We start from the raw sequence: 24,806 nt of genomic DNA, 5'->3' as shown, positions 1-24,806 counted from the left end.
CAGATGAAATCACACAATGAGATGCTTGCAAGCAAGTGAGTAAAGTTTATACTTGTTGACAATGTTTTTCAGGTATCCATAGGCTTGACTTGAACAACTTTTCTCCACTAGTATATTGGATAAATGTGACAAGGTTAATAGGTCTTGTAGGCTTGTAACGTTAGGTCACGGCTCACGGCTACAATAAAGGGTATGGAAATCAAAATTTGAGAGAAATAATCAAATCTTCATCATTTTCACTATCATTTCATTCATCATCACTTTATTGCTTTCTTCTCATTCATATCCTTCATCTCCCATATATTTTCTTTTTTCACCACTTTTGATTCACATTTTTTTTTGAATGTTTTTCTTTTTTTTTTTTTTCTCTTTTCAACTCATTTTAGCACATTTAACTTTTTTTTTTCTTTTCAAGGAGTATTTGAATCATTACAACACCCATGAACTTATTTCTCTCAAAATTAGGTAAGACAATAAGTGTATAAGCTTCATTAGGTAGTCGTTGTGGGAAGTAGAATAAATACAAGTGGGGGCTAATTGTATGTCATTGACATACACCACTTGATTTTTAGTGGGCTCAACATGGGAAACTAGGGATATTTCATGTTCATTTGGTAAGCTCGAAGGCTCAAAAAGGCTCCAAAGATCGCCTAAATCATTCCTATGTCAGATAATATCTGTATTTCGCCTCGAAAAGTGTTCAAGCAAATTCTAGATTTCCGTCAATCCATTAGTCAACTCATACAAACTAATCACATGCATTTGCTCAACCAAGAATGATATACGAGGTAGGTACAAAAGAAATTTTAAGCATCTCAATTAATTCGGAGCTCAAAGGGCTACAATTGACAGTAAACAAAGAATATAGGCCCAAAGATATTGTCAAAAAAATTGCCTAGATCATTTCTATATTTGCAAAAGTGTCAATCAATGTCATGCAAGAATTATCAAGAATCAGATCTCCCTCATCTATTTAGCATCACAGGCGTGCAACTTGTCTCTAAGCAACGATAGTATCAACAAACACGACAAGTGCAAAATAATTGTGACTCCTGAGTTATCATGAACACATATATATTTCAGGATCGCAATTCAGTTTTCATCATCGGTCACACATTTTACTTATCCATGACTCTACCTAACAAATCTAGCATGCAAAAAAAATCAAAATAACTACTGAGCAATAAAAAATGCAGAAAAATTCTAACAAGCAATTTTACCTCCCCCCAAACTTAAAGTATGCATTGTCCCCAATGTATAGAAATAAAGAACATGACAACACATACCTCGCTCCCGAGTGTCAGAACTCGGGGATCGAATCATCATTGCCAGTATCTTCGACATCCTCGTCCATGTGCTGCGGCGGTGGAAGATCTGGTGGTGGGTACTGTGGTGGCCATGATGGATGTGGTGGAAAGGGAACATCCCTGGGTCCAGCAGGTGGAAAACGCTGGGCGATCACCGATGTGAAGTCCATCATGAAAGACATGAAGGTATTAGTAGTTTGTCGGTGTTCGGCCAGCTCTCGGCGCTGAGCTCCCGACTCTTGTTCCATTCGGAACATCCCGTCTCGCAGACTAGATCGAGGAATCGATGGTGGTGGCGGTGGATGGCGTTGTCTGGCCCTTTGGTTGTAATCTGCCCTAGCCTCTTGTTGTTCTATTTCTCGTCCTCCTCGCAGGCGCGGTAAGCTTCATAAACTGTGATTGGGGCTTTGGCTTTCAAAACCTGTTCATCGGAGCCCCATTGCACACCGGCATAAATACATAGGACAGTAATAGTATGTGCACAAGGGAGACTGACGGTCATGAGTCCCGTGCCAACACGCATGATAAAACTGTGAATGAGCTTCCCAAGATCGACGGTTCTCCCAGTCATTATGGCGTAGATCAACGCTACTTTATCCTTTGTAATCTCTGTCTGATGTGATGATGGCATGATCCGGGAGAGAATAAAAGAAGCCCAACTGCGTGGATCACGGAGTAAGTCAGATTTCTTTAGAGTGACTGGGGAGCCCTGATTCAAGCGCCACTCTGCACCCTCGATGCATAAGGTCCTGATAATCTCATCGTAGTTCACATTCCCAGTAATCAATTCAGTGTACCCGTCGTTGTCAAAATCCGGCAGATTGTAGATTGCATTAATGGTGGCCGAATCAAAATAGACGAGTTGCCCGCGCACCAAAACTCCGTAGTCGTCGTGTTTGATTCTCAGATTCGCATAAAATTCCCGTACTACGGATATCACGACGTCTGGCGGAGACTGTGCTATATCTACCCATCCCCTTCGCACAACTTCCTCAATTATCACATTCAAGGTTGCTCATATCTAGCCCTTCTTTCCTTAATAATAGATCGAGACATAGTGCTCTCATATACTTGAAAGGCTTCCTCGTTCCAAAATTTGTGAGCATCGTAGGAACGAGACGAGGAAGCCCCATCCTTGATCTTTTTCTCGGCGGCATAATTTTCAATTTGTGTCCACACCAATAATCAACAAATATAGAGCACAATGGCACCAACAATTGCTTGATTTTTTGCAAATTATCCCAGACAATGATAATGTAGAAGAAACGTTAACCTTAAAGACAATAGCTTGAGATGACACCCGGCGGCAGGGGAAGGTGGCGGCGAGGGGCGGCGACGTGCCTGAGCGGAGGCGGCGGTGGCTGCTGTTGGTTGTGGGAGAGATGAGTTATGTGTTTGTGAGAGAAGGGGGTGGATTGAAGGGGTTTTGGGAGAAATTTAGGCAAGGTTAGGTGTTGGATTTGGGGAGGAGAAGAATTTTGAGATGAAAGTTTATGGAGGAGGCGGCTGCTGTTGTTGTGGGAGAGAATTTTGGAGTAGGGTTTGAAAATAATGGGTGAGGAGAAGAGGAAGATCTGTTTTTTTTTTAAAAAAAAAAAAAAAACTGGATCTACGAGGCGCGCGGTCGCGCGTGATGTGGCGTGGCCGCGCGCGCTCCTGTCTTCTGGAAATAATTGAGCTCGCGCGGTCGCGCGAGATGTGGCGCGGTCGCGCGCGCTCCTCGGGTGTCCTTCGATAATGAGATGCGCGCGGCTGCGCGAGAATTCGCGCTGGGGCGCACGGGTTTCTGTTCTTTACAGTTTTGTTGAGGGCGCGCGGTAGCGCCAGATGTTGCGCTGCCGCGCGCATGCTTCTGGTCTTGCCCACTGGTCCTGGGCGCGCTGCTATGCGAGAATTAGCGCGGTGGCTCGCATGCTTCTGTCCGATTTTTCGCCCTTTTTTTTTTTAAATAACCTGCAAAAATAAAACGATTCAAATTAATACTTGAAATAAAAAAATCAGGATTAATAAATGAAAAATTGAAATAAATTAATAAAAACAAAATGAATGCAAAAAAAATAATAATAATAAATGTGGGTTGCCTCCCACATAGCGCTTGGTTTAACGTCGTCAGCCCGACTTTCTCCTGTTCATTGTGGGTCGTATGATTTCTTAGATACCCTTATTTCCACCAGCTGACTTTCCACTTCCATGGTCATCTGTCCTCGTTTCACGTCAATCATAGCTCCAACAGCAGCCAATAATGGTCGTCCTAGAATGACGTGAACGTCCTGACTATTCTCTATATCGAGTACCAAGAATTCTGCTAGAACTTTCAATTTGTCAATCTTCAGTTCAACATCATCCACAATACCCAACGGCACCTTCACCGATTTATCTGCTAGCTGCACGCTTAATTCGGTGGATCTCATCTTGCTCAATCCAAGTTTCTCGTAGAGAGATCTTGGCATTATATTTATACTTGCCCCTGAGTCACAGATAGCTTTTTCTACTAAATGACCCCCTATTTCACATGGTACAATAAATTCACCGGGATCTAGCAACTTCTGAGGAACATTCCTTCGTGTTCCTTTGGTAAATTAACCCTCCACCTGATCTGCAAACTCAATATTAGTGTTTAGGTTCTTGAGATCTTCAAGACCTTTTTTCTTTTGAAATTCATCTTGTAATTGTAGAAATCTTTGGGGGTAGGGAAGTAAAGAAATATCATGCATTGATTTAAACCGTACCTCTCAGATTTCTTACCTCGGGCTCCTTTGGTTGGACTTAGCTTTTCATCCCGAACATGTGTAAGTTCAACCTCCTTCTCTTCTCTGCCTACCACACAAGTCTCTTCATGATGTATAAAAATGGCATTCACCTCTCTCAGATTTGGGTCGGCAGTCTTTTGAACTGCGCCTGACTGGTTGAGACGTGAGTTGCTTCGTTATTTGCCCAACTTGCGACTCCAAGATTTTCAAAGTAGCACCAATACTTGCCATATGTGTCTCAAGGTTGTCAAGTCTAGACTCAGTTCTAGACATCCTCTTACCAGATTCAACAACAAACGTTCCTACCAAATCTTCAAACGAAGGCTTTCCCTCCCACTTTGATGTATTGAACCCCGGTGGAGGATTCAACACATTTTTATTATTTGCATAAGAAAAATTTTCATGATTTCTTAATCCTGGATGATAAGTATTAAGGGGGAGGGTTACCTCGATATCCTCCGAATCCTCCAAAATTTCTGTTGTTGACGTACTGCGCTTCTTCAGGAATAGATTGTTCTTCAGCAACAGTTGATGGACTTTCAGTTTCGGATGTGCTTACCTTATTCATCGCTGCTATTTGAGTGGTCAATGCAGATACCTGAGCAGTGAGTGACGTAATAGGGTCCACAGCATAAACTCCAGCTGTCCTTTTTACTCCTGCCCTTTCAGACGGCCATTGGTAGCTATTTATCGTCATCTGTTCCAGCAAGTCGTAAGCTTGCTCGGGAGATTTAGCAAAGATCGTGCCACCAGCTGCAGCATCTACTGTTCCTCTTGTTTTCCCATTTAGACCGTTGTAGAATAATTCAATTTGCACCCAGTCTTCGAAGCCATGGTTCGGGCACTTCCTCAACAGCTCCTTGTATCTTTCCCATGCTTCATACAATTGCTCAAAATCAGTCTGCCTGAACGTGCTAATCTCAATCTTCAACTGTGCAGACTTTGCAGGGGGAAAGTATTTTGCCAGAAATTTCGTCGCCAGCTCTTGCCAAGTAGTGATACTTCCTAAGGGAAGCGATTGAAGCCATCATCGTGCTTGATCCCTGAGAGAAAACGGAAACAAACGCAGTCTAATAATATCATCAGGCACATTATTAATCTTTACCGTATCCGTTATCTCCAAGAAGGTTCTCAGGTGAACGTGAGGATCAGAGGTGGTTGTCCCAGCAAACTGGTTTTGCTGAACCACATTGATTAGAGCAGGCTTCAGTTCAAAATTATTGGCGTTGATTGTCCCTCTTGCAATACCAGAGTAATGATTGTTGATCACTGGTCGGAAGTGATCTCTTATAGGAATCGCCTCTAGCTGGACGTGTCTGTCATTCTCTCTGTTCTCAGCCATTGATTGGATCTCTTCTCTTCTTGCTTTTCTTAATCTTATCGCAGTTCTTTCGATCTCCGGATCAAAAATAAGCAAGTCAGAGTTTTGCGATCTTAGCATACACTGTCAAGCAGAAAAAATGAGAAACTCAATCAATATAAAATAAAATAAAAAATAAAAACTCTAAATTAAAATCTAGACTAATTGGTAACAGTACTGATATAAATTCAAATTAGACACTCCTCGGCAACGGCGCCAAAAACTTTTCGCGTTTTTTCACTACCGCAAGTGTACGGTGTCAAGTTTTAGTACTGGTTAGAGTACATATATCGATCCCACGAGGAGTGTATATATAAATGTATATCAGTGCTTGTAATTAAAATAGTCCAAACTTTATCTAGACAATTCGATAGAATGGTTGATTTACTTAAACGAATAGATTGAAAACAAATAATTAATCTAATACCGGATTGAGGAAAATATCAAGGAGAGAAAGTATCTAGAGAAATGACTTCACTAAGTTTCCAAGACAATTATTCAAGTTAAATTTATATTCCTGAATTCCAATTATTTAATGGCCAAGAACACTTAATTATTTTATTCCCCCTTTCTCAAGTGACGAATAAATTGTATCTATCAAACTTCGATTCAATTATTCCTAATAAAAATCTAAGTTTAATTGATAAATACGGACAATGTTCTTACCTAAGCCTCGCTAAAGTTATACGTCTTCCGAACGTTATAAACATTTAACGATGTGTCTCTAATGATCTATAATCCTAGTCTCTCTCCCGAGTTGTAGAACTAATCAGACAGCATACAATTTATGGCCAGTAAATTGCAGTCAACTCAATACAAAGAAACACAATTAAACAGAAAGGAATTCAATCATATAAGTAACCGAGTCAAATTATTGTTTCCACAAAGCTACGTCATTCTCTAGACTAGAAAATTAGTTCATCACAAAATCCAAGTGAAAACAGGACATGTTCAACTTTTTAGACATCGCAACACAGTAGAATAAAGAAGCGAAGGAAAAGATAACAAATTCGAAGCGTCGTCTCCGTCCCCAGATCCGTCGTTCTTCGTATTCGTGATCGTTCTTCGCACTTTGGATCTTCGTCTCGTGTCCGCGCCTCTATCCCGTGAGCTTTTCTCTCCAAATTGGTATTTTTCTCGTGTGCTTTTCTCCCACGGCGGCCCCCTTTTCTGACCTAGGATGCGGCTTTATATAGATTTTCTGGACGCTCGGTGCGCGCGGTGGCGCATGATCTCGCGCGGACCGCGCGCGCCTTTCTGCTCGCTGGCCCATGTATGTGTGCGCGCGCTCGCGCATGAAGTCGCGCGGCCGCGCGCAAGCTTCAGGTCGGTGGCTCTTTTCTGCGCGCGCGCGGGTGCGCGTGATATGGCGCGGTCGCGCGCACCTCTCGGCTTTTCTGTTTCTTCTGTGCGCGTGCGGTTGCGCGTGAAGTGGCGCGACCGCGCGCGCACTTCTGTCCACTACCTTCTCTTAGCTATTCTTTATGGTGCACGGCTCTGTTTTCTTGCATCTACTTGGCTTCGTTTCCACTATTTTCTCCACTCCTTGAATGACAACAAAAACAAACCAAAAACGCATAATTCTGTTCGAAACAAGCATAATTCAAAATGGATTTAAATGTAAAGTGTGCAAATCTTGCACTTATCAATCTACACCAATGTTGGTATTATCTACTGAGGACAAGGATTTTACCATCTACAGTAAAGCATCAAAGGAAGATATCAGATGCGTACTCATGCGAGACAGGCGAGTCAACTGAAGCCGCATGAGCAAACCTACGCTACTCACGATCTCGAGTTGACAGCAGTAATCTTTGCTTTAAAAATTTGGAGACGCTATCTCTACGATGCCAAGTGTGAAATATTCACAAACCACCAAGCCTCGAGTATTTGTTCATGCAAAAAGAATTTAAAATGAGGCAAAGAAGGTGGATAGAGTTACTCAAGGACTATGACTTGACAATAAGCTATCACCCCAGCAAGAAAAATAAGGTTGTCGATGCTTTAAGTCGGAAAAACATGGGTAAGATAACCCTAGCATCACTCTCGTGCAACCATGCCTTCAGAAAGCAGTCAAGTTAAAATCAGAATCGAGACATGACACTAGAGAAGTTCAAAGAACAAGCCAAGGAAATAAAGTCGTCAGATTTTCAAGTGGGCCCAGACATAATCTTGGGGATGAGAGGACGATTGTGTGAGCCAGACATCGATAATCTTCTATAAGAAGTGATGTTAGAGGCGCATAAGTCAACATTCCAGATCTATACCATCAGTACAAAGATGTATAGAGATTTGAAAAAAAAGTTTCTGGCAAAACAGAATAAAAATAGATGTCGCCGAGTTTATATTTAAGTGACAAGTATGCCAACAAGTGAAAGTCGATCATCAGCGACATGGAGAATTACTGCAACAGTTAGAATTCCAGAATGGAAATGAGAACATATTTCCATGGATTTCGTAGTAGAATTTCCAAAGTCAATACAGAGTCAAGACGTGATATGGATAATCGTAGATAGACTCACAAAATCTACGTACTTTCCACTCGTTCGAAGGAATTATAATATTGACAAGTTGACTACTCTATACTTGGATAACATTATAGGGCTACATAAAGTGCCTACAATCATAATGTCGGATAGAGATCCAAGATCTGTGTCACGTTTGTGGTAGAGCTTTCAAGAAGCCATGAGAACAACAATTACTCTTAGTACGGCTCATCACCCTCAAACTGATGGCAAAACAGAGAGAATGATTCAAACCCTAGAGAATGTGGGCATGTGCAATAGACTTCAGTAGTAATTGAATTAAACATTTACCACTGATAGAGTTCGCTTACAATAACAGTTATCACAACAATATTGGAATGACTCCATTTGAAGCCTTTTACGGATGAAAGTATCGATCACCATTGTACTAGGACAAAATAGAGAAGACATTCATAACCGGGCTAGAACTAATCCAAGAGACAATGGAAAAGTGGTCATCATCAGAGACAGACTCAAGGCTGCATAAGACCAACAAAAGAGTTAGTCTGATCTTAAAAAGAGACCAATGTAATTCACATTGAGTGAAAAAGCTTATATAAGGGTCTACTAATTAAAAGAATCATCAGATTCAGTAAAGCTGAAAAAGTGAAACCTCGTTACGTAGGACTATTCGAAATTCTGGAGAGATTGGTACATTGGCTTACAGAATAGCATTGCCACCAGATATGTCTAGAATCCACAATGTATTCCACAAGTCTAAACTAAAGAAATACACCTCAAACCCAGACCATGTTATGGAAATTGAACCGTTCATGATCAAATGTAACATGGGGGAAGAGCTGAAATATGAAGATGTCTCTATTCATATTGTGGACACCAAGAACCAAGTATTGAGACGACGTATCATTCCTTACGTCAAGGTGCAATGGTCAAAACAAACAGAACGAGAGAACTACTTGGGAGTTTGAAGATAAAATGCACAAGCAATATCCCTACCTTTTCGAAGGTCAAGCTGACTCAAGTTTCGAGGACGAAACTTCCAACAAGGAGGGAGGGATGTGAGAACCCCAAATTTTGGGAGATGCAATTTTGAAATATAACATGTATAAGAATTTATTTTCGAGTTATAATAAATTCGAAAATATTAAATAATACATGGTATTGGAAATTCCAAGTCAATAAATACATGAAATTCAATATTCAGTACAAATCGTGTATTAATTTCGAAATAAGGCTGGATATCAATCAATTTGGAAGGAAATATTACACACAAGGCAGATTTTCTCAACAAGACAGTATCCTAATATTTAAAGAAGGAGTATCTCGATAATTATGGAATAATTATCTCAAAATTATGGAAAAAATATCAATCGAATTATGGTAGGATTTTTACATCACCCTTATAAATAGGAGGACCCTCTCATTCAGAATTTACATGAAATTTTCGAGTTCCTCCCCAAATTTTCGAAAATTCCTCCCAAAAATTATGCACGAGTCGTCAAAATTCTTTCGAAGTTCAGAAATTCGTTTCTCTTGCTCGAGTATCAGAATCCGATCTTCACCATTCAGAATATGCTTCGTTATGTTTCGCATAACATATCCAAATTTCAGCAAAATCCAACGGTTAGTTTTTCGTTTATAGCCTTTGAAAGAAAACTACTCAGATTTTAGGCGGGAATTCAGCATACCTACGGTTTTTCTGTATGAACAGGCCTAAACGACTTCCAAACCTGATCTTCACCGTTCATAATTTATATAACGTACTTTTGAACGTACTGTAAAAGTTTGAGACCGATCCAACGGTTCAATAAGGTACAAGAAATTTTACAAGACGGCTGATTTTTCGGTAGATGTGTTGTTGCAGTTTCGAAGCATGATTCTTCTATGGTTTCTGAGTTCTTCACGTGTTCTTCCAGTATAAGGTAAGTGGGCTTGTTTTAAAGATTAAACTTTCGTTTATGCATATTTATTTCGTGTGTTTTTGAAAATACGGTCGAGTACATGTTATTTTCCTACTCCTTCTTGTGTTGTTGTCATTCGTTTTTAAGCACTGTGAGGAGTCGACTTGTATATGGGTGGGAATCCCAACCATGACGTACCCTTACGCGGTGGGGGACATAACCGCTATACGGCCTCGCCCCCTTAGAGGAGTAAAAATTAGGGACTGATATCAGTAAACCATAGAAAGTGGATGAATCTCAGTGCTGGTAAATGTTATGCATGTGATATGAATGATGTTATGTAAGTGCAAGTCATGTGATTTTCGAAATTATGCATGTTGTTATATTGTGCTCCAACGGCCCCCACTTGCTGAGTATTTCCCAAAATACTCACCCCTTATTCTACTCTCCCCAGATAAATCAGAAAAGAAAATCGAAGAGGATGAGCAAGACCAGTTTTGGGACTGATAATAAGATGATTCAAGAAGTTTATTTTAGTTTTGGCTTAGTAAGTTGTAAAAGCTTCCGCATATTATTTTTATCATTTTAAGAATCTACGTTGTAAAGACAATCTTTTGATTGATTATGAGTAATAAACTGGTTTTTGGTTTATACTTGTACTACGAGGCTTGTTGTTTTCAATTGTGTGGTTGTAAAACAACGTCGGTGTCAACTAAACCCGGTCTCGGGGCGTGACAATTTTGGTTCAACATTATCTTACTTATGTCTAGTTTCAGACCTCTATGCATGTTTGTAGTACAATACCTAGTATTATGGCTTCCACACCTCTTCAAGGGCTGCTGAGTAAAGTTCGATTGTTGAGAAAGGAAATAGGATCATATTAAATAAATGATGAATTAGGACAAAAATGTTATTGAGCTAGCGTTTTATGAAGGATGAACACATTTTTCCCTCGACTGTAGTGAACTTTAAATTTATTACATGGAATTTTTGCAAAATCTTGGCATGGAATGCATTTAAGATGAATTTTTTGTAAAGAATCATGAGTTGCAGCTGTGGGTTAATGATAATATCAACATATTGTAATCAGAGAAAAGCTTAAATGCTTCTTGTTTTGATCCCCCAAAAAAGTACTGTTTAAAATTAACATAACCAGACGAATCCTCAGCTCAGATGACTGCATGACCAAACTACACTTTTTTAGTAAAACTTAAAAGCCACAGGACATACCAGAATCATGCGTGGATGTAAGGCACATGACGATCATGTCAAATCAAGGAATCTTGGTCAAACTCGGTAAATAATCGACACCCAGTGCCATATCTTCCCTGGCAAACAAGTAAAACCAAATGTCATGATACTAAACTGAAAGCGTGAAAATTCATCATGTCCGAAAGAACCAGATCACTCACATGGAAATTGTGATAATGTAATATTTGTTGGTTCTTCATATTGCCACTTCAATACTTTATAATGTGCAAGGATATAAAATGTACGAAGGAGCCCTCGTTCTATAGCACACACGATGGGTACGCTAATACTATATTGAAGTTAAATCGCTTATATTGAATTAAATATTTTTGTGTGTTGCTAAATCGTTCTATGAATATCCTCGTAACTTTCACATTCCATCACTTTCATTCTCCCTAATTTTCTATCTTCAATTATCTGCTTCTTTAATACTTAAAATATTTATAGATATTTCTATAATTTCCTTAATTCAATTTAATATATATATATATATATACACACACATATATATATAGGAACACATAGATGATCACGTAGCGGTGATGTAAAATATCGAAAAAGTATAAACAAAACCAATATAAATTAAAGTATTTTCAACCCCGTGTTTTCAGAAATCACACACATTTAGCACATTTGCATGGGTTTTATGCATGATTTTTGAAAAAAACACAATGCTTTAATAGACAATTAATTTCATGCAGGGATTATTTGTTTTGTTATGTTTTCATAAGCGGGACAAATGCTATTTGTCCCTTAGAAGTAAGTGCATATTCATGGGCCCCAAACATTGTCGACTAAATTCTAACTGATAATCATTGTCTAATTATACACGAATTAGAATAGTAAAAAAAAGCATGATAACTCTGCACGTACCTTTTTCTCCCGTTTCAGCCTTCGCACGGTTGCAAAAGTCCTGTTCTTTGTAGTTGATGCAGACTTCTGCTCCTAGCTTTTTGCAGAGGTCCAGCTCTTCTTCTTTCTCTAAAAAAAAGGTCGATTTAGTTACTATTTTTACTTCTTCTTTTTATATAGAAAAGTTACTATTTTAACATTATAAAACAACTGAATCGGTTTATTTAATATCGCTGAACTTCTGCTCCTATAATGGATTTTCTTAAATTAACATTTTAATTGTGTAATTTTTTATTTTGCAAAAAAATTGGAAATAATGAAACGTTCACGTAATTTATGAATACCTGTCTAAAATGTATCTAATAATGGTTGTAATTTAATACACATTTGGTATTAGTGGTCAAATAAATTAGAATGAAAATAATTAGAAAAGAAACCAATAATACTTGTTTGGCCAAAATCTTTGAAGCCCAATGATAATAGAAGCCCTAAAATGTGGAGAGGCCCAATAGACAAGTGCAGGAAAGGGTAAGTTGAAGACCACATTTGAGGAAGTTGATCCACGATCCACGTTGGATGATCATGGAAAATGATCAAAATATATTCGAGTCAAATCTATGATCAAATATAAGCTATTTTCTTTAAACATTTTTTTTTAAATGGGGATAAGAAAAATGATTGTTCTGAATCGTTTGTAAATGTGCGTGTTTTCTAAGGTCAATTGTTTGTCATCTTTGAAACTTTTTTTAATCCATATTCGAGTCAAATCTATGGGCAAACCACCGGTAAATTAAATATATGCCACCATTTATCAAACCTATCACCTTTGTATCTTCACTCCCATCAACCAAATCCTTAAACCCGTCACCCCTTCGTTTCCACCCGATCTGCAGCCCTAGTTGTTGGAAAACGACAGGTTAACCGCAGCTCAAGACTTGTTGACTCTGATTACAGCACAAACCGAGAGTTTCGGGCTAGATTTTGCGCGATCCGAACCCTTTTTTGCCACCTGGTTCTTTCCCGATTCCGCCACCCACCATCGCTGGTTTTCAAAATCAATTTAGGGCTTTGGAGTTCACGTAAGCTTCATCTAAAGACCAAAAATTTGAAGAATCTCGACACTTGTTATGTTGTAGGCTGTTGCGTCTTATATGAGACCGAGACTTCACTTTGTTAAAGTTTTTGTGGGCTTATTTCAAGCTTTTCATTGCTATTCATATTATGGCAAAAGTTACCTCCATCTCCTTGTCTACTTCTTTCGAAATGTGAAAGCTGCCATCTTTTATTAAAAATATATATTAGATCTTCTTAACTGAAGCATTTTATATCAAGACTCATATGAGATTGCTTTAATTAATTGATCACGGTCATCCAGAGACTCCTTCACAAACCTCGCAACCCACTTCTTGGCCATTCCAGTTATTAATGTGAGCCGGTGACTATAGGATCAAGGTCGCGGGAGGGGCAACTCAAACTATTCTGGGGGTGCCTTTTATATGCAGGTAAATTCATTTTCTTTCTGATTTTTCCACGTCTACTCATTCCTTACTTCTTTCCTTTCTCTCTCTTTCTAACACACACACACACACACCATATGGATTACCTCATATTGATTCTGCAAAGAAGGCAGATTGGCACTTGCTCCAGGATATTTCAGAAGCATCTTTTTTATCTGCAAAGAGAACCCATATTTCCCTTTATTTTCGTTTGATAAATTGATTTCTAGGTTGTTCTATTAAGTCTGTGAACTGATGAAATTTAAGGCTTGGAACTGTCACTTTCATCTCTTCCCTTTTTTAGTTATTGAATGGATTTTATTCTCTTTCATCTCTTCCCTGTTGGCTACGATCGTGGGGATAAAGTTGATATACCTCTTGATTGTTCCAGTGTATGCCTTAAAATTTGTTAAATAACCTAGAGTTTGAGAGGTGGAAATAATATTGTTATTAATGAACCTTATGAAGGATTTGAAAAAGAGAGAGAATGAGCTCCAGGCTAAAGAGGCTGAAATGAAAAGGGGGGAACAGGTGATCTCTGTGGCATTGTTGCCTCTTAGTTAAGATAGAGTATACACCGCGCTGTAATATGTTTTGTTGGCAGCTTCGTTTTTTTCTTTGAATATTGGCTATGATTGCTGAATATATTAGGACCTTGGTTGAACTCGATCTCCAGATGAAGGTTGTCGATTTTGCAAGACGAGGTGGTCCGGGGCTTCTTAGAATAAAAGAGGTTCCAAACCCCAGTTTGACATATAATGACACAGTAATCATACAAGTAGCAGTGGCTGGACTACATATTTATGACACTTGGCGCCGACAGGGCATCCCTGGCTATCTGTGTGATTACAGTACATATCTTGGATGGGGGAGTATGCAGAGTTTGTAGCGGTTGAAGAATTTCGTGTTCTGCCAATTCCTTCAGGCGTTTCCCTTGTTGATGCCGCAGCATTGCCTCTAGCATCACAGTTAACTGTCTATGCTCTATCAAAGTTGACCAATGTCACCGCTGGCAAAAGAGTCTTGGTATTGCCATTTTTTCCGATGATTTGAATTTTTAAAATGTTGATTTTTTTAATTTTGAGAGAAATTGCAGATGCATGGGGCTGCCTCTGGGATTGGCACAATTGCTCTTCAATATGCTAAGCATGTTGTTTGCCAAGTATTTGCGGTAGCTGGTAGTGTACTGGTTATTATTTTCAGTTTGATTTAATTTTCCCATAAGAAAAATATAGAATGTCAGGAAGGAACAATTTTACTTGTTTGTTGACCGACTGATTCCAACTTCCAAGTGGGAGGATGTTATCATTTGTCCATCGTGATCCTCACTGCACAACAAAACATGTTAATTCCTATGCTCATGAACTTGCCAATTATTGTAGGAGCTACAGAATTTTGAACTTTTCACTTGTAACTTGTTTGCGGTATCAAACATTGTCTGAATTGAACCATCTTTCCTATATGACCACAATTGATCTTTGATTTTATCAAATTTAATGTTAGACTTCATTTTTTCCAATGTCATTTCTTTGGGTGCGGTGAAAATTGCATAAGATTGCGGTTGTTACTAGTATGGCGATAATAATGTACCAGATTGTTTTGCCCATGTTATGCTTCAGAAGTTCAGCGATATTAAATAAACCGATTCAGTTGTTTTAAATGTTAAAATAGTAACTTTTCTAAAAAAAAAAAGAAGTTAAAATAGTACCTAAATGGACCTTTTTTTTAGAGAAAGAAGAAGAGCTGCACCTTTGCAAAAAGCTAGGAGCAGAAGTCTGCATCAACTACAAAGAACAGGACTTTTGCAAGCGTGCGAAGGCTGAAACGGGAGAAAAAGGTACGTGCAGAGTTATCATGCTTTTTTTACTATTCTAATTCGTGTATAATTAGACAACGATTATTAGTTAGATTTTAGTCGACAATGTTTGGGGCCCATGAATATGCACTTCTAAGGGATAAATAGCATTTGTCCCGCATATGAAAACATAAAAAAACACATAATGCCTACATGAAATTAATTTTCTATTAAAGCATTATGTTTTTTTCAACAATGTTAAGGACACCATCGGGCAAACCAGCCTCCATAGCCAACTCTGCAAGGATCATAGAAGCCCCTGAAAAAGTTAAAAAAGAAAAAAGAAAAACAGAGTAAATATTTAGCTGCAAATCAGGCATATAAATATTCTAGAAACATTATGCAAGTGATACATGTGAAATCATTGAGAGAAAACTGTGTGTGTAATATATTCACAACAAAGACTAACTTTTACTGACAGTATATAGGACAAAAGATGTGAAGCAAACAGTCACCTGGATCTTTTTCAGATGGCTTAAGAACAGAAGTATTTCCACACGTCACTGCAACCGGAAACATCTGACACGAGAGATTAGAAAATGATGGCTTATTACCATGGATTGTTTTGAAATTTCATAAAATAAAATTATTAATTATTAAACATAAAGACGGCTGAATGTAGGATAAATGAAAGAATTAAACAATTTAAAGATATGTAAGTATAAGAAACCAAAGGGAGATTTACCCATAAGGGAATCATTGCAGGGAAGTTGAAGGGGCAAATCCCAGAACAAACACCAAGTGGTTCTCTAATGCTGTAGGTATCTATTCCGTTTGACACGTTGGAAACATACTCTCCCATCTGGAGAGTGGCCATTCCACACGCATGTTCCACCACCTCTTCACAAAACCCCAAAAACAATAAGAACTAAAGTCATTATCTATTCTCCAAAACAGTAGAATCAGCAAACACGTAGGTTACTAACCTAGACCACGGAACACGTCACCTTGAGCATCTTTCAATGTTTTAGCTTGTTCCTTGGTAATGTTCAAAGCAAGCTTATCCTACGGAAAAAGTTAAAATTATTCTGTTGAATTGATATCATGGACATAAAAATAAATTATATTCAAAGAAATTAAACCACTAACCATGTTCTTACAAATAACATCTTGGAACTTTAACATTACGCGTTGTCTTGTTGTTATTGGGGTGTTCCTCCATGATGGAAATGCTTGTTTGGCTGCAAAAACAGCAGACTTGAACTCGTCCTTTGTTGTTAGAGGTACTTGTGATACTACTTCTTGTGTTGCCTGAGGTAAAATGTCAAGTAATCAAAATGAAGGGCTAAAGAACTACAGGAAACTCGAACACATGCATAAACACCAAAAAAAAAAAAAAAAAAGAAGAAGCAATGCAATCATTTCAGCATCTAAAATCACTTACCGGGTTTATGACATCAATGGAGTCAGATGAATGTGAATCTACAAAGCTTCCTCCAATAAGATTTCGTGGGTAAAATAATTACCCACGAAAAAGTATTACTTTTTGGTCGTTGTGCCAAAGGTTGTTATGTAAGTCCTAAACATTTGTATGATTTTTCTGTTTTTCAGATAACTGGGGAGTTTGTAAGGTGTTCAAGATGCTCTCAGTAAGGTAACTGCTAGATTACGAGATAACATCTTGTCTGCAAAACCGTCAATTGGAAGTGGAACTATTCAGAACAATCCTTACTTGAGTGTAGAAGATCGTCTTCCATTTGGGTTGTATCCATCTTTTGTCACACCCGACAATCTTAATGAGCTCAAGTCTTTGCCACAAAGTATAGATAATCGACCTTCCTACGATATTGACCGGCTTCTGTCGCCTAGTTTATTGGCATCATTGGTAAGAATTTTTAGATATTTTTCACCATTACCACTTCTTTTATCTAGCTTTATCATTTGCCAATTTTTTGTCGGATAAATGATCGTTTGCAGACAATTTCTGGAGAAGACCAAGGGCGTGGTATGGAAATGGACAGAAAGATACATTCAATTCAAGGTGTTGTGGAACTTGGCAGGTTGGTACCATTTGCGATTTTCAATATCCCGGATTCCCGGTTATTTTACGCTATTATTTGTTATTAACAATCTAACATGTGCTAGGTTAACTTTAATTATATTTTTAGAAATATATGAAATTTCTGATGAACAGAGTGTTCGTGAAAAAGTGCTAGGAATCCTAAGTAATTGCTCTGTCATTTCTGATACCTTCAGAAGGCAAACCTTATATTGGCAAGGTGTTTTTTTTCAAGGTAAAAAAAGAAACAAATTTGAACTGTGGAAGTACATCACTAAGTGATATTTAATGCTTATGAAGTTTTGATATTTGGTAGTTCTGGGATCTGATGGACAATGAGTAATGATTGATTGTGTTCAGCTGGTTTGCGCCTCTAGTAACTATGATTATATATAACTGAGCCCTCAACACTAAGTTGTTGATTGAAGATATTATGACGTGCCCTAACTCTTTTGGTTACCTCGTGTAATGAATGTCATACCATGAGATGGCCATGGTTTGCTTGCATGTAGAAAGTTCTTTTACAAAACGTCCAAAGAAAAATTCAGTGCTTCTTTTCTATCTGTGTTGGCAGAGTAAGAGGATCTGAAATTGTGGCAAACACGACTGTGGAGATTGTTGTACCTGCGTATGCCATTGGTTCCGTTTATGGGGAAAATGGGAGCCACTTGGATCGTTTGAGACAGGTATCTGAAAGTTAATATTCTTCCTGTTTTTTCGTGGAAAACAGGTAGCAGCCACTGTACATCGCTTTAATTAATGATCTGATGAAATATTTGGGGGTTTTGGGACCTTTTAATCGAGTTCTCTGTATTCCCATTGGGGATGATATGCTGATTTCATATATTAAAATTTGATGCAAACTACAGTAAAGTTTATTGACAAACTTTGTTTATAGACTGTTTTTCATGAGTGAATATGTGATATATAGATCTCTGGAGCAAAAATCGTAATTCTCGAGCCCCAGCCCGGAGCCACGGATAGAATAGTCTCCATATCTGGGACACCAGATGAAACACTGTCTGCTCAGAGCCTACTCCAAGCATTCATATGATCAGGCTCAACACGAAAAAGATTCCTTCACGATTTTCTTGCTAAAACTCTTTTGGTACTTAATGCCCACCTACGCCGACTCCGACTCAACATGTAGGTAGTTGACGAAGATTATACTGCTTGCAAAGTTAACAGTTCGCTAGTTGCTTTCACGTTAACTCATAGATAGGGGTCTGTCTGATGATCTGGTTCAGTTTCTTCATGCACTTGTATACATTTTTCAGTGAAAGGTCATACTTGTGAGAAATTGTACCCAATATTTGGGCAAGGATTTTAAAAGTTGGTTTTGGGAGATAAAAAGGATATTAATTGTTTTTTTCATGAGATACTTTCTATTGTGCGTATTAAATCATGTAATATTTTGTTTGGCAATTATTATTAAGCTATTTTCGAATTTGATATTTGTGCGAGTGATATTTAATAAGTTGAATCAAACGTAATGTTTTGAAAAGTATGCGATCGACAAAGATTTATAGTTGGAGAAAATATTGAAACATGAAGCGATGGCAATTTAATTTAGTTTAGAATGGAAAACGAGTTCAGTGAACTAAAATTAAATAAATGGCAGAACTGTGGATTATAAATTTTACTCTTTTTATTGTAACTCTGTCATCTCCCAATATTTTTTTGTGCTATATTTAGCAGCCAAAGCAAATGCTTTTATTAAAAAATAAAAATTAAACACTATTAACATAACAGGTCACCACTCAAAGTCTCAATCCGAGAAAGTTAAAAAGAGATAAACATACAACACAAAAGAATACAATATTGGAGTTTACAATATTCAAACAGTGTTTCATTCCATAGAATAGAGCACCGAGTTTGCCCCGTAGATGGAATGGTACGCTTTAGAAGATGTATTAACTTTTCACACGGACATCACTTGACGTCGCTTCGGGTTTGAGAGTTATTTCAACGTTATCATGAACTCCTTGCAACAATAGTTCACCATAATAAGTTAAAACCTTGCGTTTTTTTGCAGCACGTAGTGTTCCAACCAAAGCTTCAAATATGTTTGCACATCTATCGTCATTAAATAGCACGCCAAAGGTGACCTTGAAAATACAAAAAGAAAACATTGCAGCACAAGAGTTGTTTATTTAATACTAACATCTCATTAGCAAATTGTGTTCCCATTAAAATAAACAATGTTTTGATAGATGAAACATCATATTTATCATTCACTCTATATATACATTCGTCTTCTTCCACAGTATAATGAGACCGAATTAAAGCATACAGAACCTTTTACATCTATTGATAAAAATTTGCACAAAGCTGCAAGAACTCATAAAATTGTTAAAAAGAGAACTTGTGAAAGTTTTTGTTCAAAGTATTAAACGAGTAGGACTCTCTCTCCATGAGGGATAATCAGGTCACATGGTATGTAGTTAATTCATTTGATGCGTCTTTTAAACCATTTCACCATTTTTTTTAAAAAGAATTTTGACAAAATTCTTGAATATGCTAAACCAATATCACACCAACGGTTCAGTTGTTGTCTATCATCTCGAGATACCTGATGCATATCATACACATTTTGGCGCCACCAGCCTACTGTGCAGATAATCCAGGAAATATTGTAAAATTATGCAAAACTGCAAAATATGAAAGGAATGAGAGGTTTACTTAAGCTGGGCATTTCTCCATCTTACAATAATACTTAAATATCCTCAAATGCAAGAGGAATGGTTGCCTATATCTACCTATCGTGCAGCCTATTTTGGAAAAACCATCAACACATAAAGCAATTTGCATCAGTTTATAAACTGGAAGAATGATTGTAAAACCATAAAGCATTCAAGCTATTCTGAGTCCTCCGTCATTCATAGAACAGTTTCCACGAGGTTTCATCGATAAAATAAGAGCTTGGATGTTTGTAAAACAAATAGTATCCGTATATTTGATCGAGCAGTGATCCCAAAATTCACTTCTTAGAACAACCATTAGTTTAATGGTGCATCCCACTAATTCACCAAAACTCACTAGTAGCTTTTTTATTGTAAGAGCCCTACCCCGAGAATTCGATTCATGCCCAAACTATTGACAAATTACACTGGAAAAGATTTTGGTCCGAAAAACTAACACAGAGGCGTACCTCAAGATCTAAGCTCTGATCTTCACACAACTTTTGACCCAACAATTGAAATAACAAAATATGTATTCCTAGAGAATCAGACAACTACATTCGAAGCTAAATAAATTCATTAATCAACATGAAATTATGAAAATATATAAACAGATATTCGGTCATAATCCAGCCACCAGAGCAGAATCAATATTAAAGAAAAACTAAATCTTGATCGTTACATCCAAAAACAAGCAATGCAATGTGAATATGATGATCGAGTGGGATACACAAACATGGATCTGAATCAAATCTACCAATACAATCAAACATGACTAATCCTAAAGCCAGCAATGATAAGAGAAAAATGTGGGATCAACCAAAAAAAACACAGCAATCCTACAAATCTGCTGTCAAATTACATCCTAAAACGAGTAATATAATGGAAAATAATGTGGGTGTGAATCAAATCAAAGTTTTCAGGTGCACTCGAATTTGTACCTTATAGGAACCATCGGCTTGGGGTTGACCCAGACGTTTGATCTCCTCTTTGAGCCGGCTGACCTCTTCCTCTACGTTCAGCATTTTTCTTGAACTATGCTCTGATATTTTTTCGTAATGTATAGAGAAAATAAATAGAAAAAAAGGCCATTGGTTTTTGAATCGGAATAGTCAACTTTTAAAAGGAGAAATTTATTTTAAAAAAGAAATTAAAATGTATACCAACCATTCAGATATTGACACGTAACACCATTGCAATTCCTGGTGAGCGCATACGATTCTTATCCTCGCCTATAAATTCCTATCTAGGGCATACATTTCAAGCCACCAAGATCGAAGCTTGATTTACTCGTTGCTCGTAGCCAAAACCTTAAAGAAACAATGGCTCGCCGTAGCTCCGGAGGTTGATTTTCTGTTTCTTTTACTTTATTATTATTATTATTATATCTTCTCAAGCGAATCAATATTGGTCCGATCTCTGACCCTGCGATTGTTTTGTTTCATTTTCTGTTAGATTATATATATTTATATGTTTTCAACCATCTTTGACCATATGGGATTTTCCATTTTCGATTGATTGCGAGTGTACTGGGTCTAGGGTTCTGCAAATTTTAGATGTGATTTGTGCTGCTTTGAACAACGAATGCTTGTCTGGACTTTTATTTGACCGTCTTAAGATTTTCCAAGTCTCGTGATTGATTGTGAAAGATCTTTTCTTTTTCGCTATTGATGGTTATGGCTTCGGTTTTTAAGGGCTTTAGATTTTAAGATTTTGATTGGGATTAGGCTTTGTGTTTCTGGAGATTGTGCTCAGCCTTTATTTGTATTTTCTGCTAGAGTTATTCTGAATGTTGGAAAAACAATCACCACGGTTGTCATTGTTACAATTATCCCCTAAATTGTTGATCAATGTTTAGACTTGTTTTCATTTATTCTTTTAAATATTTAAAAAAAAAAACAACTCCTTGAACTTGTATTGGAGGTATTTTAAAATTTTACAGGCATAGTTGAGGTGTTGATGGTAGTGGTATGTTATAGATATGTAACTCTTTAATGAGAATGCGGTATTTTTAAGATTTTAAAATTAAAATATAGTTTATTGGATTAGAATATAATCAGTGATGAGAGTTTAACTGAAAGTTATTGATTATGTTTGGAGATGTCATAGAAACAATTGGGTTTTGGGGAACAAAAAGGTAATGCTAATTTCATTTTGATTTTGTCATTGAAAACAGAACTCCAGTATTTATCTCTTGTATTGCTTCAGTTGACAATACTTTTGGCATTACATGTTTGACATGTTAAAATAGTTAAAGGATAATAGGTTGATGTGTGTTTGCATTTCTATGGCTTTGATTTAGGTATATATTAAATTGGCTATCGTATGAGTTTTGATTGTTAATTTTACACAGTCCAATTCTAATCACCCGCATTATTGCTTTTACAGGAAGATCTGCTCGTCCGGCTCCTCGTCCGGCTCCAGCTCGGAACCCACCTCAACCAGGTAATTTGTTCCAAACCATTCAATCGTTTATTAATTTACAAGCAAGATTAGATCAGGGTTGGAGGTATTTATGGTAGTTTTTTGACGACATTCAATGTTTAAGCTATGTATAAGATCCTCATTCGACTCGGTTGAATGATATAATGTCCGTACTATACTAAGTATGCTATGTGATGAATGTTGCCTCCAAGCTTATCATTTTTGTGTCTAACTCATGCAGTGAATCGTGCTCCTCCACCAGCTCCTCTTCAAAGTAGTTCTGGTGGATCCATGCTTGGAGGCATTGGTTCAACAATAGCCCAAGGTAAGCCTTTTAAGCCAGCCAAAGCTTTGATGTACGACCTGGACATTTTTCCATCAGACAGAAGATTGACTTTACTGCACATTTTTTTTATATTTAACTTCAACAGGTATGGCATTTGGTACTGGAAGTGCAGTTGCACACAGGGCTGTCGATGCTGTTATGGGTCCTCGCACAATTCAGCATGAAACAGTAGTCTCTGAGGCTGCTACACTACCAGCATCCTCCAGCATGGGCGGCTCTGATGCTTGCACCGTGCACTCAAAGGCATTCCAGGATGTAAGCTTATTAGCACTGTAAAATAATATAACGTATTTTTAACTTGATATTGATGATGGGTTTGATGATTGGAACCATGATTTTTTCTGCAGTGCGTCAATAACTTTGGAAGCGACATCAGCAAATGCCAGTTCTATATGGATATGTTGGCTGAGTGCAGGAGAAGCTCAGGCTCCATGATGAGTTCCTAAGAAATGCTCTTAATCAAAAACTTGGCCCAAGTCACAAAATTTTATCCTTTTCATTGGAATGTTTTCGCTTGAACTTGTGGCAATAAAAATGTTGGTTCAAGCACAACTGCGTTTCTCTATTTCAAATCTTATGAATTGTGTGTTTTGGATTTGGACTATTGGTTGGCTTTATGATAATGAATATCACCCAGACTTTTGAATTCAAAATTTTATAATAATGTAATATTTGTTGGTTCTTCATATTGCACACTTCAATACTTCATACTGTGCAATGATATAAAATGTACGTCGAAGCCCTCGTTCTAACATTTTTGACGTTACTAAGTCAGGAAAATAATTGAATACCAAAATGTAACAAGATTTATTTGAAACAGATGGTGGTGATATATCTTTTTTTATTTATTTCATACCTTTAAGACATCATTTATCGCAAAGAAACACAATGTTTGAGGCCCATGAATATGCACTTCTAAGGGATAAATAGCATTTGTCCCGCATATGAAAATATAAAAAAACACATAATCCCTGGATGAAATTTATGTCTATTAAAGCATTGTTTTTTTTTTCAAAAATGATGCATAAAACCCATGCAAATGTCCCAAATGTGTCTGATTTCGAAAAACACGGGGTTGAAAAAACTTAAATTTATATTGGTTGTTTATACTTTTTCGATATTTTACATGGATGATAAATACACATTGTCAGCATTTATCCTATAAACCTATGTGTGCTTCACCGCTACATGATTATCTTTCCTTTATTTTTTTTATAGTCGATTTTCTTGCCCTTTGTTCTCATGTTAAGTTAGAAGTTCACGAGTGAAGTTATCGACACTTATTATATTTTAACCTACAATGTGATAGATTATTGGTGAAAATTCCCAGGTTGCTCATTGACGTGGAAGTGATGTGCATACTATATTTATATAGCATTTTATTGCTTGGAGCATATCTATATTGCTATATTGTGATTTATGATTCACATGATAATATGCGGGTATGAGTACCAGATTTCCCCTTTTGGACATAAAAAGAAATGTGAAATGAGTTTGTAAATGAAAGGGTGGATCCGAAATACATGCGCTTTGGAGTATGGTGATCAGTTACAAAGTTGTTGCATATTTGATGCGATCCGGGAAGATTAGGTGAGCGGCGTCGGATCAATCCACCGGATCTTATAAGAGTTTTGTTTGGGAAGATGAGCAAGGGATATGGCTTTGAATGTAACCTGCAAATAAAGAAGTGAACTCGTGAATGGACGTCGGAGAGATGTCCGACGTGGTCACTCCTATGCTTAAGTTAGGTGGTGGAGATGAAAGATAAAGTATGTATATGTGAGGATATATGTGAATGCTCAAAAGTCCAGAATCTTTCAAATGAAATACATACATACTATTTATAGGGAGAAATCTCATGATTACCTTGTTTTCAGTGCCCACCTGCTGATTAGGGTAAGGTGGGTGCACATACCCTACCTCTGATAACTTCTCTGACACGCCAACCTATGCGGATCTAACAGTAATGATTGTCAAGCATAAGGTGTCTCATACTGGTGCACTCGAGTGCAGGTGCTATTTTCGAGGTAGTCCGGGTAGAAATCGTCTGGGAGCTTGTATGAAAGCCCCTACCTCTGATAACCTGGGGAGAAAATGT

At 37.6% G+C, this 24,806-nt stretch overlaps 4 protein-coding genes across 16 annotated transcripts in view; 2 read left to right on the top strand and 2 right to left on the bottom strand.

Moving 5' to 3' along the window:
- Nucleotides 1-20,963, bottom strand: part of LOC142538362 (costars family protein-like) — a 51,577-nt gene extending 30,614 nt beyond the window's left edge. The window contains exons 1-2 of the mRNA XM_075643698.1: nt 20,880-20,963; nt 20,409-20,492 (exon numbers count right to left, since the gene is read on the bottom strand). Of these exons, the coding sequence (XP_075499813.1) occupies nt 20,409-20,492; nt 20,880-20,963 (168 nt within the window). The remainder of the gene's footprint in view (nt 1-20,408; nt 20,493-20,879) is intronic.
- On the top strand, nt 12,688-18,629 carry LOC142539914 (uncharacterized). 13 transcript variants are annotated; one of them, XM_075645680.1, is made up of 10 exons: nt 12,690-12,986; nt 13,283-13,409; nt 13,872-14,429; nt 14,500-14,581; nt 15,133-15,240; nt 16,810-16,936; nt 17,025-17,083; nt 17,176-17,258; nt 17,832-17,943; nt 18,189-18,629. In XM_075645680.1, the coding sequence occupies exons 3-6, from the start codon at nt 14,268-14,270 to the stop codon at nt 16,854-16,856; spliced, it is 399 nt and encodes a 132-aa protein (XP_075501795.1). In that variant the 5' UTR covers nt 12,690-12,986; nt 13,283-13,409; nt 13,872-14,267; the 3' UTR covers nt 16,857-16,936; nt 17,025-17,083; nt 17,176-17,258; nt 17,832-17,943; nt 18,189-18,629. The 13 variants fall into 13 exon arrangements, 12 of the variants coding, with proteins under 12 accessions (XP_075501796.1, XP_075501795.1, XP_075501789.1 ...); XM_075645674.1 differs by having other exon boundaries at nt 12,691-12,986; nt 13,872-13,934; nt 14,080-14,429; nt 16,810-17,083; XM_075645673.1 differs by having other exon boundaries at nt 12,691-12,986; nt 13,872-13,934; nt 14,055-14,429; nt 16,810-17,083.
- LOC142538234 (methylmalonate-semialdehyde dehydrogenase [acylating], mitochondrial-like) lies at nt 15,247-16,705 on the bottom strand (the record flags this gene model as incomplete). The annotated part of the gene is made up of 6 exons (XM_075643599.1): nt 15,247-15,517; nt 15,714-15,777; nt 15,944-16,098; nt 16,185-16,263; nt 16,348-16,509; nt 16,643-16,705. Coding segments are annotated over 6 exons (612 nt in total), but the record flags the coding sequence as incomplete, so codon positions are not given.
- Nucleotides 20,964-21,128: 165 nt separating the features above from the next.
- Nucleotides 21,129-23,394, top strand: LOC142539911 (uncharacterized). The gene is made up of 5 exons (XM_075645668.1): nt 21,129-21,282; nt 22,327-22,383; nt 22,604-22,687; nt 22,794-22,963; nt 23,056-23,394. The coding sequence occupies exons 1-5, from the start codon at nt 21,261-21,263 to the stop codon at nt 23,152-23,154; spliced, it is 432 nt and encodes a 143-aa protein (XP_075501783.1). The 5' UTR covers nt 21,129-21,260; the 3' UTR covers nt 23,155-23,394.
- The last annotated feature ends 1,412 nt before the right edge of the window (nt 23,395-24,806 follow it).

Source organism: Primulina tabacum, chromosome 3, assembly GCF_025594145.1.
Source record: "Primulina tabacum isolate GXHZ01 chromosome 3, ASM2559414v2, whole genome shotgun sequence".
In the NCBI taxonomy this organism is placed as follows: Eukaryota; Viridiplantae; Streptophyta; class Magnoliopsida; order Lamiales; family Gesneriaceae; genus Primulina; species Primulina tabacum.
This window is presented reverse-complemented; position numbering and strand designations above follow the sequence as displayed.

Excerpts from the sequence above, each read along its gene's own strand:
- LOC142539914 (XM_075645680.1), top strand. The coding sequence starts at position 14,268 with ATGGGGGAGTATGCAGAGTTTGTAGCGGTTGAAGAATTTCGTGTTCTG. Across the intron at positions 14,430-14,499 it reads CCGCTGGCAAAAGAGTCTTG|ATGCATGGGGCTGCCTCTGG; the intron begins GTATTGCCATTT and ends GAGAAATTGCAG. Across the intron at positions 14,582-15,132 it reads CCAAGTATTTGCGGTAGCTG|AGAAAGAAGAAGAGCTGCAC; the intron begins GTAGTGTACTGG and ends CCTTTTTTTTAG.
- LOC142539911 (XM_075645668.1), top strand. The coding sequence starts at position 21,261 with ATGGCTCGCCGTAGCTCCGGAG. Across the intron at positions 21,283-22,326 it reads GGCTCGCCGTAGCTCCGGAG|GAAGATCTGCTCGTCCGGCT; the intron begins GTTGATTTTCTG and ends TTGCTTTTACAG. Across the intron at positions 22,688-22,793 it reads TGGTTCAACAATAGCCCAAG|GTATGGCATTTGGTACTGGA; the intron begins GTAAGCCTTTTA and ends TAACTTCAACAG.